This window comes from Zonotrichia leucophrys, chromosome 2 (genome assembly GCF_028769735.1).
Source record: "Zonotrichia leucophrys gambelii isolate GWCS_2022_RI chromosome 2, RI_Zleu_2.0, whole genome shotgun sequence".
Lineage (NCBI taxonomy): Eukaryota > Metazoa > Chordata > Aves > Passeriformes > Passerellidae > Zonotrichia > Zonotrichia leucophrys.
The window spans coordinates 68253956-68272884 of record NC_088171.1 but is presented as its reverse complement, the minus strand read 5'-3'; the positions used below and the strand labels follow the sequence as shown (position 1 = coordinate 68272884).

General features: G+C 38.4%; 1 protein-coding gene across 13 annotated transcripts in view; it reads left to right on the top strand.

Annotated features, from left to right (window-relative positions):
- The window catches only part of FARS2 (phenylalanyl-tRNA synthetase 2, mitochondrial), a 231807-nt gene that overhangs the window by 41173 nt on the left and 171705 nt on the right, over positions 1 to 18929 (top strand). For 5 of the 13 annotated variants that reach the window (XM_064705336.1, XM_064705334.1, XM_064705332.1 and 2 more), the window contains one exon: positions 13088 to 13723. The exons of 1 other annotated variant lie outside the window; for it this stretch is intronic. In XM_064705336.1, the coding sequence (XP_064561406.1) occupies positions 13103 to 13723 (621 nt within the window). In that variant the 5' untranslated portion in view covers positions 13088 to 13102. Of the gene's footprint in view, positions 1 to 10690; positions 10788 to 12174; positions 12310 to 13087; positions 13724 to 18929 lie in introns of all 13 variants that reach the window. 7 more of the 13 variants (XM_064705326.1, XM_064705327.1, XM_064705330.1 and 4 more) reach the window with 4 other exon arrangements.

Here is an 18929-nt window from a genome sequence, read left to right as displayed (position 1 = left end):
TTCCTTAGTTTGCTACTCTTCTGCGAGGAGAAGCTGGCTTGAAGACTTCATGGAAAATAAGTCTCATTGAGTGCTTTATAGTTATTTTATCTTAAATTCATGTGCTGCTAAAGAAGACTGAATGCTCACAACAGGTCTATGACAGCAATGATAACACAGGAAGCTATCTTTCCTCTACCTCTATCTTAATTAAATAGCATCAGCCTGGAAGCAAGAGGTGGTAATTTTTTATTGTTATTTTTTTTCTGCCTGTACACAGTATTTGATCTTGTCCTGTAATTATGGACGGAGGTGCTGACTGTAATGGTGTATTTCATGTAAGATTTTGCAACACTCTGGTTGAAGACCCCCTCCACTGGATATAATTCTTCTTTAACTGATGTTGAAGTGTTGACATCATGCCTTGATTGCTTTCCTTTCCTTTCAGCTGTGCTTCTAGTAAGAAGTAAATGAGAACTGAAAAGACTGACTTCAGTTTCATTTTGTTTAAATTCTAGTCTTCACAACTCTTTGGTAAACTTTGCTGCACAGTAAACTCACTCAACTTTTTTTGCTAAATAACTTGCCCTAAACAAAAAGTTCATTTTTTTTTTTGTGGCATTGATCTTCAGCTTTGAAGAAAATTTAAACATTCCTATCCAGTCTATTGATCCTTATTTATCACAGCTCATCTCTCTGGTGTCAAGAAGTGAACCACACACAGAAAGCAATCAGAACTGCTTGAGTCAATCTAATTATTTCTCTGTCTCCCAGCAGATGACAGAGAGAGGAAGTGGAAAAGGAGAGTTTCTCGCCCAAATACCAGTAAATGCATTGGAATGGCAGAAATGAAATGCCAGAAAGGTCCAGAATAGCAGATTTTACTTTCAGAATTAAAAAACCTTCATCCTGAGACTTTTCATCCTTAGCTGGTGGGGTAGAAACATGTAAACAGCTGGAAGTGTTTAGCTGTAATTTACAAATATGAAAGTGCCACATGCAAATTTAATTTAGAGGTACTGAAGTTAGATGTTTGTGCAATTATGCATAGAAATCATTGCAGTTTTGCTTACATGTTTTTGAATAAATTGCAAGTTCAGGTATTCAGTAGATTTGTAGATGAATTGGGTTGATCAGATGTGATAAATATGATTTTGTCTACTCAGCCTCAAAAGTAGTGTCCAATATTAATATTTTAATGCTGCATAGAAAATGAGATGATGTGCTATGCAAGGCCAGATTTTGTTGTATCATATTGTAAGCTGGACAAACTTCCTGTAAATCTTTTGATTCTTTGAGTATAAATGAAGTAGTGACATGGAAATAAAGTTAATATTTTTTAAGACCAAATAAGATAACTACAGAGAAAAATACCCCCAAAATAAAAACAGAGTCAGTCCTTATGTTGCTTACATTATAGCCTATACTTGGGAAATTGTACCTTTGAGCTAGCAGGTATGGAGAGGAAAACTATTCTGAACCATCATTTTTATTTATTAACTCTAGGCAGTGGTCCCTGGAATTCCAGGAACATAATATGAAAGTTTTGCAGTGAGAAAATATTGGTGTGCATCATAAATCTGTGGCTGAGTTAGGTATTGTGTAGATGCTGGTTCTGCTTTTCTTTGCTAAATAAAATCTGATTTTCTTTATCTGCAGCTTATTGTAGTAGTATTCTTTTGGCTTTTTATTTATGTGGGGGAGAGGGGTTGTGGCCGTAGCTTTTTACCATAAAGCTAATTCATTGTGGCCTGCTCAGTCCCATGTAGTTGATTCTGGTCTCAGCAAGTCACTGTTTCCCACCTTATTGCACATTGAGACCTGCATCTCTGTTCAGAAATGATTTGGTTTCTAAGCATATTCCAAAGCTTTTAAATTACACTGTGGATTTGATTTTCCTCTTCCCACTGGTCATCATAAGGATTATAATGTAGGATTATTTAGCACTTATATGTAGTACCTGTCACTACTGACCTCACATTTCTTTCTGATTGCCCATGCTGGCAGCACCAGGCATGACAATTTCCCTTTCATGTGCTGTATCTTCATATTTTGTCTTTAGTCTTCCTGGACTCAAGGGCTACTGTAGTGGTAACAAGGCATGGTGTAGTAGGCATCCTCTGGCTGTTTCATGACATTGGTGAGATTTGCTTTCTTTTTCCTTTACTCTGAAGCTGTTGTGGGCCTTGTGTGAGCTCTGCTGAGCTGGTTGAGCAAATGCTGGCTCCTGTGCCCGGCTGGCATGAAACATTTTGGCCCCTGCAGAGCCAAATCATGAGACTGATGATGTGCTGTGGCTTTTGGCCATGTTTTCACTGGTAAATATGACTAAAAGACTCTTAATTGCTTGCTTTAGATCATGTTATGTGTTTGAATCTCAGATAACTCTGTTAGTTCTCTCAAGTGATACAGGAGAGACAGCCTCCCATGTAATTCTGTTTTCCCTGGCCAGCCTGGGAGGCTGACATGATTCACTCTGCTAAATCACTGAGGTGAAAGCAGCAGTGGGGTTAGGTACAGTGTGAAACTTCCCCAAAAGAGGTCACCCACAAACAGAGTTTGGTAGATGACAAGTGGACCATGAGCCAACAGTGCTCTTACAGCCAGGAGGGCCAGTGTTATCCTGGGGTGCATCAGGAAGAGTGGCCAGCAGGTTGAGGGAGGTGATCCTGCCCCTCTGCTTGGCCCTGGTGAAGCCACATCTGGAATGCTGTGTGCATTTCTGGGCTCCTCAGTACAGGAGAGACAAGGAGCTCCTGGAGAGGTTCCAGTGGAGTGCCGCAAAGATGATTTGGGGTCTGGAGCATCTCTTATGAGGGCAGACCGTGGTATCTGGGCCTGTTTAGTCTGGAGGAGAAAAGACTGAGAGGGCATCTCAATAATGCATAGAAATGTCAAAAAGGCAGGTGCCAAGAGGATGGTGTCAGACTCTTTTCAGTGCTGTCCAATGACAGGATGAGGAGCAGTAGCCATAAAATAAAATACAAGAAGTTCCATCTCAACGTGAGGAAGAACTTCTTTAAGTTTCAGGTGGCAGAGCGCTGGAGCAGGCTGCCAACCTTAGTAATTCTTTGCTTCTATCATATAATTTCTTCCTTGGAGTAAATGCTGTCCTTTTGGTGAACTGTGACTACAACTGAAATACTATCTAGAGGATGACAGTTTGTGAATGCCATGCTGCACTTTAGGCCAACCCTGCCATGGAACAGATAGAGCAGCAATGGTCAGTCCACCCAGTTTTGCATTTCCCTGTTTGCCTCAATAAAGCTTCATTTATATATCCTTCCTATACCATCCACCTTGAGTGTCTTCTATCTCTACAGTTGATCTCTCCTGATCAAGCTAAAAACATAATTGTAATTACGATAACATTGAAGTTTGAGCCACAATGCAAGCAGAGCAATGGCTCTGTAATTCTTGCTCAAGGAATGTAGGTTTGAACCTTAAAAATCTGCGCATTCAAGGAGAAGATTGTTTCAATAAGAATAGATCGCTTTTTCTGAGCTGTTCATTGTAGTTCCTAATGGGCAGTTCTGGCAAGCTGCTCTCAAAACATTTTGATTCCATTCACAGTAGCAGTTATACTTGTTAAACTGTTGATAAAATGATATTGCAAGCAACAAAAAAATTCTGAACACAGAGAAAAATGGCAATATAGTCAAAACAATTTGGGAAAAAAAAAGGTGAAAGCCAAGATGTTGAAAGACAGTGCTTTTGACTTGGGAGCTGCTGCACTAATGGGTATAAATAATGCAATACTTTTCCCATGGGCATACTGTAGAGCTTAACTGGTTAATGGCTGAAAAGCACTTTTGAGATCCTATGTAGAGATATACTTTGGAAAAGCATAGTGCTGCTTAATGGAAGTCTAAATGCTGCTGCATCACACTGTTCTGGTATGTCTGTGAGTCCAATTGATGTCAATAGTGGTTAAACCTATGGATCACATTGTTGGACATGTTTGGCAAGGTGACTATGGCTATGTTTTGGTAAGCCAGAATAAATTATTCATCTGCTTTATTTGACAATCATCATATTTAATGCAACTTTTAGATTAGTTTTTAATATACTGTGATGCTTTGGATGCTTTTCAGGTTCACTTACAGCGAAAACTAGCACTGCCTACTTAAAAACTAAGCCTTCAAATTTATTATAGAAGGAGTGCTATGTAAAATAATAGCGTACCCAGCCCTAAAACATACTTACATTATAAATATATAAAAATTAAAAATAAATATGGAGTCTGACTGAAGTGTTTTAAATCTTTTTCTTTTGCAAGTTCCTCTTAAGGAGAAGTGATACTTGGGAACTCCTGGAAGTGATTTAGGTCTTCAGTCTATTCAGAGAGTATAGATTTTAACATCTCATTGTACAGAGTGGTTACAGTTTTGTCTTCTCTTTTCTTCACCATGATTTGTGAGGAAACCTCAAGAATAATGTGCTTTTTTGGTTTTGTGTGTCTTTCCCTTGTGCAAATTGGTTTTTTTCCCCCACTTACTTATGTTAAATTTCAATAATTAAGTTGTTTCTGTCATGACAATATCTTTTAGCTCACATGCTACCTGGTAAGCAAGTTTATTTGCAAAGAATGTCACTAGGAGAAATGTCTTGAAGGAATCAATACCCAAAAGCATGAATTCTAGACCTAGAGCAGCTCATAGTCCTTTTTAGAAGTTAGTACTTGTTATTACTGAGTGTGATGTTTTACTCACTCATTAATTTACAGTTTTCTTCCAAAGCTTATGAATGTGAACAGGCAAATGAAAGTGATTTAAAAATTTTTTCCTTCCTGTTTTCTCTTTCAAGTGCTTAGCGTGCACTGCCCTAGCTTGATATCTTATTGCTAGCCCCTTTGTATGGCTGCCAAGTTTTCTTGCATAATTTTCTTGACAAATGGCTTGCTCGTTAATATTTCAGGCCTGTTCCAACCAACCTCAGACAAGTGGTATGCCCCAGGCAGAGAAATGTAGTTTCTTTCTTAGGAGCCTTCTAATCTTTTCCTTAAATGCTTTGTCAGAGCCCATGACAGATAAATGAAGATGGTGCAGTTCAAGCTAGAGATGACTTATTTGTACACACGTGACCCTACATTTTCCAGCTGGGAGGTGCTGTGCTGCAGTGGAGTCTCCACTACAAACATCCACATGTTCTCTTCTTTATCCATCCCCAAGTCTGTGAGACTTATTGATTCTGAAGGGGAATCTGTAGAGATATTTGTCTCTCTTTTTTTGATTGGCTGTTGAATTATACATAGTCCCGATAAAGGCTCTGTCTGTTCACACTTTCATTATTTCTGTAACAGAGACAGACCAAGGAATGATACCACAGCTGAGTTAGAGCTTGAGTTGAGACCAAGTTCATATCACAGCTAGGTCTGAGGTGCAGATCTCTGGTGATATTTTGGCTTAAGATGATAGCAAATTTGTGAAACTGATCTCTTTAAAGCTTGATGTGATAGAAAATTGATATGATACAAAACTTGCAATATTCCTGCTGCTACTTAGGGTTGAAACATCCTAAGAAATGCTTGTTTGATTTAAATATTGTTGATTACATACATATTACAGCCATGAAATAACTCCTGGGTCTTAAATACTAATTATGCTTGCTGGTTTATAATACTACTTAAATTATTCTAACTATACTATGTTGTCTAGGGTATTACTAAGGAGAGCATCTGGAAATCTGTGGTAAGTCATAGATTTCCCCAGTTCTCCAGAAGAATGGAATAACAATCATGACTATGGGGATACAGTAGGTAAAGCTGAAGACTTTCTCATTTGTGGATGTACTTAATGGTTCATGCATCCTCTGGTATGTCCTATCTAAATAATTTGGGTTTCCCTGCTGTCTTTTGCACTGTTACCAGGTCTGCATGTGTCCCATTCTTGGTATTTAATAATTTTTTTTTAAATGATATTACTCCCTCTTCCTGTTAAGGCAGGATGAGGTCTCTAAAGTTTTATTATGCCCAAATGGTGTAGCTAATCAGTGAGAACTAAGAAGGTACCCCACTGCAATGAATACTGCTAATATTTAATTTTAAACAAATTTAGTTTTACTTATATGAAACTCTGCAGGAGTAAAATTGTTGTGGTGTATGCATCTGTAAAAAAGTACACATAAGGAGTTGCAGATACTGAAGGAAAAAAGAAGGCAGAAGGAATAGTGATAATATTGCAGTGAGGATTTTATAGGAGTTTAAGTGTCTCTGTCCCTTTCATCTGACAGTTATTTACAAATGCAGAAACTGTTTGGCAACACTTTCAAGGCATTGGAAAAAGAATATTCCCTCGGCAGCCAAAGGTAGTGTTTTTTCAGGTTGCATTCCTTGAAAAATGGATATATTTAAAGAAAGTAGACACATTTGAGAATAATTTCTGCATTGTCTTTTCACAGTCTATAATTTGTAATGTAATGTATTCAAAATATGTTTGTATAATGAGGATTTTCCCTTAAAATAAGGCATTGACTTTTAGCTGTTTTGTCTCATTGTGGAGGTAAGGAAGAACACAGGAATGTTGGCAGGAGATCAGGTCACAGCTGTTTAATTTTTAGTAGCTCTGCGTCCATTAGTCATATGCATTATTGGAAGTTACCACCAAAGGGCCTTATTGACATTTCTTCAGTTAATAACAAACTCTGTTTTAGTTTGTGGGAAAAAAATTAAAGGTATAAATGAAAGAAAAACAGATATTGTTTCTGATGATGTTCCTTAATTTAATCTTCTGTCATGCATATAGATACTTTCTTTTTCCAACCATAGTTTCTTTCCTCAGAATTTCCTTATTTTGTTTTTATTAATCTGCTTTTTTGAAGTCCAAATGAAAATTGTGTCATCAGGCTTTTCACCTTATACTTCTGAATTATGCATGTTAGGGAGTTTGGTGCCTTTCCACCCACCCTGAAGTCTGAATTTGTTTTGCTTGTGGTCTTTAAATCTTAGGGTCTATGTTATATACTCTTAATAGTCTATGTTATATACGTTTATCTTTTGAAAAATTGTATACTGTCTCAATAATGCAGCAATTTGATGTACCTGATTAGCTTGCTGATTACAAATTCCAGTGTGTAGATAATCTACCAAATTGTTTAAAACAAATTCACTATAACTTGTCTTGTAATCCGATTAAATGAGTCTTTGAAATGGTCTCATACCAGTTGGCAGCACAGCTACAGAGTTTGCAAGTGTTTTGGCTACTGAAAAGCATTTTACTTGCCTTGAATCGTGTCTGGAAGCATTATCCTTTTAGTTAGTGGGAAACTTATCCATAAATCTGAACAATCCTGGATTGACACTGTTTAGCAGGAAAACCAGAGCCTGCAGCATCCTTTGGAGGCCTGCTTGGGGCACTGAAACTTGTTGCAGTGGGATAGCATTTTGTCATCATTTGCAGTATCCAGCCTGCAAATGATGGGTGGTGACTGAGTTCAAGGGATGATGCAAGACATTTTGAAATGGATGCTTCCCCAGAGGTACATTCCCTTCTCCAAAGGCTTGCTGCTCACTGTGGTTATCTTGGCCCACCTTGCAGTCCTGAGGGAGTGGTGCAGGTGGCTGAAAGTGTGCCTCAGCAGTGAGGACTGTGTTTTCTGTCCTTGCCTCCAGGCGCTGATGTGTCTGAGACAGGCCATGGGATGCTGGCCTTTGTTCCGTGTCAGTGGAAAAGGAGCATGCTTGTTCATACCTTTCATATTTAAGAAGCTCTTATGTGTAGCCCTGAGAGAAAGCAGGATCATGCCTTATCCCAGGAAAGGATTTTTAGTTTTCTCTCTCAATCTTGCAAGCCTCAGAATGTTGCCGAAGGTGGCATTGTGATTAATGTATCACTATTACAGAGCAGACAGCCAGCCAGCTTATGACATATTTTTGCTTCAGTCAAGAAAAATAACAAAATAATAATAAAAAGTTATTCTGTGTGTTTCTGGAACTTACTGACAGATCATTAACTAGATGAACTCCAACTACATGAAAAAATTAAGAGCCAAATACTTGAAAGCTATACTATCTTGCCAGTGCTTTGTAGTTCATGAAATACTTTAATGGTGTTTGGCCATCATCAGGGATATCTGATAATATTCTGCCCTTGGAAGGTCAGGTTCTAAAATGGATCCATTCTAATTTATCTGCAAGGCTATTTCAGAAGTCTGAGTGTGTTATATAAATCCAGCATGCTCAGTAGAAGTCTGTTCTGGTGTGCAATAATGTATCATCATTTTAAAATGAGCATTAAAAATCTGAGCTTGTTATTAGTTTTGCATGCAAAACAATTTATGTTATATCCTATGAAAGGCAGATATGGTCATGGCAATACAATGATATTTGCTGCTGTATGCCTACATAGTTTTCAAAACTAAAATTCAATGCTTAGCTAAATTGCTAAGCAGACTGGTAAATGTCCAATTTTAGCAGCCTAACATATGTTTATAATTTTTGTTTTAACATATGCTATGTTGGTTGAACTCCCCTCCCCACACATACGGTAGATAAAAGCTGTCACATCACAAAATGGTGGCAGCCCAACTTTTCTAACATTTTCCATGGCACTTCAGAGTCTTGCATTAATTAGCTATTCTTGGATAGGAGACAGACTCTCATCTTTGTAGAATTTTGGTTTCAAACCCGTCATGTACTTGGGTTTATGTATGCAGTAGCCCATCTGTGTTTCTGCAGCCAGAAGCTGTAAAAAGCACAGGGCAGAGAGAATCGCGGTCAGCAGGAGCGAGGGTGCCCTTGGCTCACAGATGCAAACACCGAGCAAACGGCCCCACAAGCTGCCCCCTGTGGGCTCTGGTTTGCTCAAACAGGAGCGTTGTCCCCCTTCCACTTTTCCAGGAGAGGTGAGTGAATAAAACAACATTGGTGCACAGCACTGTCTCCTTTCATTGTGGGCTGCTAAACTGCCCCTCTTTTCTCCTCCTTTTTCAAAGCAGGTGTAAGGAGGAATTTCACTGAGTCTACAATTCTTTCCTAAGCCTCAGCTGGGTAGCGGAGAATTGTGACAAATACCACTGCAGCTGTGATAATGCTGTCTTAATCCTTGCTGCACTATGACATGGAAACCTGGAATTAGACATGAAAGGACATCCCTTAACAGTACAACAGTATGATCCCTTATCAAATCAAACTGCTTTTGCATGTGCTCCAAAACCATGGTATTTTTTGTCTGATGTATTCTGTCTGCTGTTTCCCTGTTGTCAGGCTCCTGACTGTGGTGTACTTTAGCATGTGTAATGTCTGCTGGGCTGCTGCATGGGGAATGGTTGGTTTTCTGTGCAGGAGGAAGGAGCCTTGGCCATCAATTGAAACTGCTGTAGAAATGTCACAGGGTCTGTGATACAGGACTGGTGTTGGCAGGTGTGGTCACATCTGTGCCTGGTCTATGCACAGCCTGGACAGGGTTGTTCTTATGCCTTTTCACCCCTGGGTGGTGTGGATGCCACCTCCTGTCCTCTGGTCTGCCTTGGAGCTGCTTAAAAGCATGAGCTAGGTGCAGGCGTAGTTCCAAGTCATGTATGATGTCGTTCCTGTCCAAGACTAGAGTTGTAGTAGACATCTCAGTATTTAGATGAGGTCCAGCCACCTGAGCCATGGAGCTGCTGAGGTACCCTGAAATGTGTCCATGGTGCTGGCTGGCTGAGGATGTGTGAAATAGGAGGTGCTGGGCCTGGTGCTTGCATGTCCACCTGCAGAGCTTTGAGAGACCCCACGGAGTGCTGCCAGCAGAACAGCTTCCAAAGCCCTGCATCTTCATCCAGAGCCCTGTGTTGGCTCCCAGCTGTGAGCTAGAGCCACTGTCAAACCCAGAGTGCAGGATTTGCTGGTGATGCTGGTGGAGGGCTTTGTCATCTTTGGATGGTAGATGCCAGTGGTGGTTGTTCAATGTCTATTTCCTGTTTATGTATTTGTTTTCAGCTACAGGACCTGCAGCTGCTGTTTGGCTCGCTGCTCTTGTTAGCTGGCTGGCAGGCCTTGCTGTGGGATTCACGTTTTGTCAGTGTGCACAGAAAACAGTTTTGTTTCCCTGCCAAATGAAAAGCATGGTGGAAATAAAGGAAGAAAATGATCCATTTAAACTACTTTTCCAGATGTTTACATAAACATAGACAGACATAAATAAGCATAAATGCATAAATTTCTGTTTATTATAAGAGAACATAAGTAATTAGTGTGTTCTTAACACCAGGTATTTATTACTAGAAAAAGGTAAAGAGATGTCTTTATTTTCCAGTGTTGCTCTCTGCCTTGGTAAACATTACTTTGGTTTGAAGATTTTGTGTACAGTCTGCAGAGTGTAAACATATTTTACTTTCTTCTCTGTGGTTTCTCTGCCCAAATGTAACTTATCACCAGATGAGTTGAACTAAGTCCAATACCATTTTTCTGAAAGAGGAATACGTGACTCTCTGGTGGGAGAGGGAGCTAGCAGAGTGTTGTTGTAGGACTTGAGTGTTTCTGGAACTCTGGTTGTGATACCATGTTAGGGGCACATTTAGTGCTTGCTTGCTGTTGTTTGCAGTACCTGGACATTGGATAACTCATCTAAAAACTGTAACTTTTCTTATTGTTCACGTTACTTACTGCTCAATTTTTGCTTTGGATTAGAATATTAATGCACATAATAATGCCATTCAACTATTTAAGGCACAGGCATAATGTTAAGATAAAAACTCTGATAAAAGTTCATCTGTAGGTTTTTCTCCTGTACAGGTTTGTTAGGAGTATATATCACTTGCTTAGAAAAAAGAGTGTTTCTGTCAGAAACTGATAGCAGCCTTCCTCATTACAAATACTGAAGCATAATCAGGTAAGCCCTTGAAGATGTATATTATAGACTCTCCCTTAAAAATAATGAGTCTTAAACAAACAAACAAGAGTGCCTCCCCAGTACTGGTGGTGCATGTTCTTATTTCTTTTTCCGTAAATTTATAAGCATCAAAACTGTTTATGTGAAAGTTAAGCTTCTCATGAGGTTGTCTGATTCTCAGAGGAATGATATTTAAGAAAGCAGCAAACATCACAAGAATCACGATAAAGTTATGGGAGTTTTTGTAAATTACGGTTATGTGTAAGTTTTGAATTGAAGTTTTTAGAAAAATAAATGTATGGGCAGATGGTGATATTTACTTAAGGGAAGCTGAATTCATTATCTGACTAGGACTGGGTATTTCAAGCAGCTGTTTGAAAATGAGAACTCACTTTCCATGAAGGAGAACGTATGTTTCAGGAAAATGGGGTCTCTTTTCAAAATGTAAGACCATTCCTTGCTTAGCCTCTATCAGAGTGGTTTCTGATATGTGTGTGAATTCATTTATTGAAGAACATTCTCAGTAATGATCAAGAGCTAATTTGATGAAATAGCTTTGTAAACTCTTTACTGCCTCCCTGCCAAAGGCAGTCATTCTTAAAAGTTTCAAAACTAGATAAAATTTATAGCTGTTACTTATTTCTAAAGATATTCTACCAGAAAAAGGATTAAACCAAATATTCAGTAATCTTATGCTTCCCCACCAGGATTAATTTCTGTCTACCCAACTTGCCTTTATTTTGATTAATTGAGATATAATGACTTGAGGAAAAAGACCTATGGAAAACTTCTAGATACAAGCCAGAAGAAAGAAAGCCAAATTTAACCACACTCATTATCTTTTACAGATTTGTTTTTATCTGGGATTCTTTATTTTAGTATGTCTGTTCATTTGCATACGTATTTTGAAGCATGAGAGTATGAAAAATAGTCTCACCTTGTTTATTTTGTTACTTACACTTGTTTTCCTTATGTTCCTGTGGAAGGCTAGCCAGATACTGTAATCCTAAATACTGCATCCCTTGAAGACTGTGGTGCATTTATTATTGCTTATGTCCTTTCTTCCCCTAATTCTTTAAGATGACTTTTGCAGAAAATCTTTCGCTCAGAAAACCTGTGGCCCTGTAATTCTTGGTTCATAGAGAAGTACAAGCCAGTTTGTAGAAGATGCCTTTCCCTGGTCACTTAACTTCTAATGCCTCTGCTTTCCCATTCCATAATAAGCAAATTTTAATGCTTAATTATTTTACTGGGACCTTTGCTAATATTTCTGAAGCCCATCTATAGTTTTTCAAGTAATTTTTCATCTCAGAATGGGCTTATGCATATGGAGTGACTGAAAGGTTCATCACTCTCAAAACTCTCTGGTTTTGGAATTATCTTTGAGCTCTACAGAGAATGCAGTTGTGTCCTCATGAAGCACAAGGCCTGTCTGTGAACTGGGAGGATGTGTAAAGATGGCCCTTTGATGGGAAACGAGTTCTTCAGGCAACTTGAAGAATCTCATCACTTTGCCTTCCTGGTATCTGACAAGCCTGCCTCCCCTGTACAGCCATGGAAGCTGTGTAAACAGCCATCCTGGGGAACATATGGAAACATTGTGATCACTGCAAAATTCTAACATTGCTTCTGACTTTATGCAGTCTTTATGGTGAATCTTGTGCAATACTCATATGAGAATTTAATAAGCTGTTTATATATAAATATATGTCTTGTCTGGCCATCTGTTTTTTCTCAGTGGTTCAGTAGTTTGAAAGGTTAAACTGGTTTTGTCTGGCATTAAATAAGAATTAGTGATGATTGCATAGTGCATGCCACATGCATCAGGTAGATGTGGAACACGTTCTGCAGCTTCTGCTAATGGAGATGATATAGCAATAATTGCTTGTTGTAAGCCAGTTCTGACTGCTGAAGGGCACTGTTAAGTTTCCTAGTTTCTCTTAAGTAATATGAATTTATTGCCACATGTTTTAATTGGAGGAAAAATATTGTTTCAAAGAAGGCCTGGTGTTTATTCATCTTTAAAGGGCATCATCTGGAATGGGGTTCAGGCTAGGTCTAGAGTCGTTATTACTGGTGCAGTCATGCAGAAGCCTGATAACTGATTAAAATATCCAAGCTGAAATTTGACCACAAGGGTATTTTCCATCCTCTGAAGTCAAAAGAGTGGTTTATAATGGGAACTTTGCCATGCTAATCAAGCAGACATTTGGATTTATCTATCCCTAAGATAATAGCAATTCCTGCAGCAACATTGCAGTTCCTAACTCAAATATTTTTAATTCTTTTTCTTTCTCTAGATCATAAAGTTTACAATGGCAATGCTCTGGAAATTCATGAGAGTAGCTAAGTATTCTAAAACAACAGCTTTATCATCAAAAGTAAAAGTAAGAGGAATTCCCACCCATTCAAGGCATTCTTCATCCAAGTCTGTACCTTCAGATTTTGGTGCCAGTGCACCCTGCTCAAATACGGTGGAACTGCTTGGTAAATCCTATCCTCAAGATGACTACACCAATGTCACAGAGAAGATTCTTTCCAAGGTGGGGAAGAACTTGCACAACAGAAAACATCACCCTTTGTGGCTAATCAAGGAGCAGGTGAAGGAGCACTTCTACAAACATTACCTGGGACGCCGTGGGACTCCGCTCTTTTCTGTGTACGACGGTCTTTCTCCAGTGGTTACAGTCCAGCAGAATTTTGATAGTTTACTTATTCCACAAAACCATGCCAGCAGAAGGAAAGAGGATAACTACTACTTGAACCGTGACCACATGCTACGAGCACACACATCAGCCCACCAGTGGGACTTGATCCACTCTGGCCTGGACGCCTTTCTGGCCGTGGGAGATGTCTACCGCCGGGACACCATTGATAGCACCCACTACCCCGTCTTCCATCAGATGGAGGGAGTGCGCCTCTTCTCCTGCCACGAGGTAGGAATTCTCTAGCTGGGGTGAAAGGCACTTGGGGTAAGTCTGCTCTTGTGTTTGCTGCAAGCAAAGTTCAGCCACATAACAAGGTTTGTGCATGTAAGCATGTTACAGCAACAATGATATGCTGCACGTTGATAAAAATCGAGTGATTTATCATACAGCAATATTTCTAATTTGCAAAGAATGTGGATGGAAAGTGTTGATTTTGAAAACAACTATAAAATTCCCTAGGAAAATGTGAAAAAATGGAAGGACAATATTATTGAAAGCTGGCATAGTGAAGTATAATCTGAAATGAAACAACTTGTTCAGTTAATGATCTGCACAACTCAATTCTGTTTCTGTCACGACTCTCTTCTGGTGAGATCACTTTACCAAAAACTCCATCAAATTGATTCTTGAAGGACTCCTTGGGTGCCAGTTGTTACAGCTACTTCCAAAGTACAGTTTTCACTGTACTTTTCTTTTTTCTTTTTCTTTTAATAGTGCCAACCTGCAATAAATCAATGTCATTTTCTAGGGAATTGTTCCATCTTCAACTTATCCTAAAGCTGCACTGAAGGATTCATCTATTGCAGCCAATATTTGTGTGTGTGGTGTGCATACACACCAAACCCATCAGAGTCCAGAGGCATCAGCTGAAGAGCTCTAGGTTGATGTCCCAGACTCTTAAGTTTATATGTTTTGTTGGCACAGCGTGCATGTTCTGCAAATGCCTGGGTGTCATTAAGTACTCTGCTGCATCATTGATCAGTGGTAAATATAAGCCAGTTTGTTTTCCAAATAGTAATTGATTTGTATAATTTGTGTATGCTTGTAGCAATACTGCCAAATTCACAGTTCTATAACTAAAACTAGCTTATTCTAATAATACTGAGATGTAGACCATTTTTAATGTGCTTGCCAGCGGGTGACAGGAGCTTGGCAGAGAAGCCTGATGCCTTTGGATGCCTGAGGGAAAACTAAGGTAATCACAGAGCACTGCTTTTCTCTCTGATGGCAGGGGCTGGTGCTGCCTGCGCTGCACTTTGCCACCCTGTGTGGCTGCTGCCTGTTCTGCTGTGAGCTCAAACCTGCCTGTGCTGGGAGCTGGGTGGTGCTGAACCCAGCCTGCAGCTGCTTTTTGGGTAACCACAAAATGGACATACTGCAGACTTACCCAGCCCCGTTGGTTTGCTGTTCTTTTCCCATAGGTCTTTTTATAAATATAATCAGGGTATATGGTATACAATACTATATTAAGAAAACACAATTTCTTAACTGTTTTTGTTCATCACAATTTTTTTTTTACTTGTGCAGAAGTTCAGTCATTCAGATGGAAATATTTTACTTGCCACAAAATTACAACATCAGCGTTATTGCAGGATGAAATTTCTGCAACCTTGGGTGTGATTGATCTAATCATTGAACTACTTGTTTATGAATATACCCCTTAGGAAATTTTGGTCCTAATGATAAACTATTTCTTTCTGCTCTACAAATTGAATAATAGGATTTGAGTAACTGGGAACAGATTTGCAGAAATGTTTTCACTGATGTGTTCTATCTAGAAATATACAGTGTTCAACAATCTAATTCATTGCAGTTGAGATTATTTCTTTTCTCTCCTTTCTTTTTCCCCAAGAAAATGATTGAGAGGTTATTGAGGCGCATTCTATACTGATGAAGAAAGAATAGTGGTGTGGTGTATGATGAGTACAAGTGTTGTTTATTGGGCAACATAAAAAATTATAAACCTGAGCATGATCTGATGTGCTCTTTTTTGCTTCAGTTTGTGTTTCAATATATACCCCTTTTTACAGTCTTAATCACAAGAGCTCGTGGAAAAAATGAATGTGCAATTCTGAAATTTCACTGGGGACTGTTTCTGTGTTTTGTATTCTGGTTGCCTGTTCAGAATAATCCACATTTAAATAATTCCAGAAGGAACTGTTTGAGCGGAACAAAGACTAAATAGAGGTAATACTACATGAGAGAAATACTCTGATATTCATTTATTTATACTCAAGTTTAAGCTGTAACCCACTGAGCAGAAATGTGTGACTGTCAGAGCCTGTTACCCTTGTCTCACACTTTTCATTCCTAACCAGGCTACAGTCTCTGGTGAGAGGAAATTTGCACAAGTACCAAAGATCAGAGTCTTTGGAACCAAGGGAAAAACTGTTAGCTCTTAGCTACAAACCCTGGGTACATTTCATGTTATGGCCAATACAGTAATTTAACATGCTGTTGTCAGTTTGCTGCTCTAATTTGTTCTTTTGCTTTTTACATTTGTTATTCACTGTCTTCTCAGTCTAAGTGACCACAGACCTAAGAAGATGTCAGAAGAAAAACAAAGGCCTAGAGTGATCTTATAAGAAGTTGGATTTAGAGGAATTTGGTGTTTGATCTCAGTTTAGGAGTTGTGGGGGAAAAGTCAATTCATCTTCAGCTGAAGTTTTAGGCAGGATACAAAAGATGTAGGGGTACAAAGGTGAGTCTCCTTTACGAATACCTAATTCTGTAGTCATGACTAGGTTAAAACTCCTGTCCTGTGATGGAAGCCTTCAGCATAATTCTTTATATCAAAGTTAAAGTCAGTATGTTGAATCAAGATCTGGAAAAACAAACTGGGTTTGGCAGCTTTACAGTATTTTTTATGATATATTTGTGACCAATTTGGTTTTTTGCTTATATATTTTTTCATGATGGTTGGTTGATTACTTTTTAAAGAGAGAAGTAATCTATAATTCAAAGATGGGCAGGTAACTGATGCATTTCTGCAGCTTAGTATGAGTGTAAATATTAAAGTACTACAGGAATTCCCGTCTTGGAGACTAACTCTTTGCTAAAATTTAGAAAAATTCATGCTTAAATTTCTCATGAACTTTTAAAAAATGTCCTTGGACTGCTATCAAAGAGCATCTGAAAATAATTTAGACATTTTTCAATATATTTAAAAATATTTTAGGTGATTATTTTCTGAATGTAATAGAAGAACTGTTAGAAACTAAGTGATATAAATAGTTAAAACCAAAAATAGCTTCCCAAATCTACTTCAGAATTCTGAACATAAAATGAGCCATTCTTCTTAAACAGTACCCCCAGATGATATCCTTTTGTACTTGCTTCCTCCAGCATTCCTGATTTTCTTCTAATTGGTGTTTAAATTTTCTTCTATGATGTATGGCTTTTTTTTTCTTTTGGTTAGTATTTTGGATTGGCAATGTTGATACTGCTGTGGTCAGATTTGAACTGGCCAGTTTTCCTGGGTGGATTATAAGAGAAATTATTTCCGTGGTATGCCATTGCCTTTGGTGCAGATCCATAATTTATGGAAAAGAGAAAAAAATCTCAACTACACTGCACTTTGTGCATGTCAGCCAGAAGAGGGAGCCAATATAAACCCAATGGCAGTCAATGAACAGATTTCAGTTGATAACAAAAAAATGTTTACACATTTGAAGGAGACTTCATATGCTGTTTTACAGTCTGTACTGAATTATACTTAGATTTTAAGGGGGACAGATGCTAAAACATAGGAATTGCTCCTCTATTTTAGTAACCTTGTTCCACTGGAGGCCAATACAAGGTTGTTTCAATGAAACCATGATGCTCTCATCAGGCTTGTTTGTGCTAGAAGTAGTAGGGATACATCTTTATTCTCCATTGAAATGCTTATGGTAGAAATGAGAACTTGTTTGTTAGAATGCAATGGAAAAAGGGCGAATATTCTAATTACAAATAAAGGATTGCTCCTCCAAAGCACTATATATAATTAAAAAAAAGCCAAAATGGTCAGTATTGTAGCTTCTAGTGTTTATATCCTGAAATATAAAGACCCTTGTTCTAAGTAATAGGAGATTAGTAGATTTTTCTATTTTTCATCTAAATACATACTCCTTTCCTTGTCTTCCCATACTTCAGTACCTTGGCAATATTCCTAGTGTATTGTTAAAATGAAAAAGATGTCGCTTTTATCCTTTCCCCAGTGGTATGGGATGATGTGAACTTGACCACTCATGTGCATGTTTTTGTTTTTGTTGTTTTTTTTTTTTTTTTTTTTAATCAAGTGCCATGCTATGTTTTCCTCTTGGAAAACTCATGTCTTTAGGTTTGACTTCTCCAGAATCCTATATGTTACTGCAGCTTTGGACACTGCTTTTTTCTCTGACATTGTATCAAAGAAGAGCTGCTTCCTGTCTTCAGTCCCCCTTTTTTAATCCTCATATGTAAAGGAATGTAAATCAATTTAAGTTCCAGGGATCAACCTATTTAATGGAGTTATTTGGAGCTTTTAGTTTATCTGAGAGTGCTTGTGAGAGTCAGTGGGAGTCATAATAGCAGTTTTTAGCTGGGCACCAAGAAACAAATATTTTAAAAGGCTTAAATGACCAAGGAGAGGAGCCCTTCTTAGCCTTCTACAACTTATAGATGGGGTTGTGAGCCAAGCATGGGTCCCAAAGAGCCTGGAGCTGTCCCTCCTTCTCACAGGGAGCAGCAAGGCCAGTACAGGGGCAGAGGCATTTGGTCCAATTACCCATAGATCCACTTGGGTAAAAAAAAGAGCAGCAGCATTACTTTGCTGGACTATTCAGAGGTGAATTTATTCCTGAAGCTGCAGTTGAACTGAGTGGTCACAACGAAGAGCCTGGCTAGTTTAGGTGGAACTGATTTCACTTTCTCCGGTATTAATCCAAGTAGTGAACATTGTAGGTTCAGAATTTTCCAAGCTGTGTTGTGTAAATCATGCCATAATAAATAGATCTTCACTGATCCGAGGATCCAAATTGTGTTCTTTGTTATTTTTAGTCAAAAATTTGACAGTGAAGGGCATCAGAAGGTTTGTTAGATTTTCATAGTGATCCATGGTCTAGAAAGTTTGAAAACTGAGGGTGCATCTTTTACTGCAAAGACTTCATTTTTTTTTTCAGACTTTGTCTTACTTTTGTTGTCCAGCTAAAAAAACCCAAACAAACCAACAAAGCTTTTCAGAACAAGGCCATTAAATCTATTTAATGTAATATTTAAATTGTGCAGGAGAAGAAAAAAAGAGGAAAATGTCCACAAGTGTATTTGGGAAGTCTAAGGTACTTAAAAGTCAAGGAATTACTACTGCTACAAAAACAGAAGTTTATGATAGATGTCTCATTATATCAGGTGTCTGTGTAGCAGTGTTACTTTTCTTTCTGGAAACACCATTATAATTTTTTCTTTTCTTACAAAA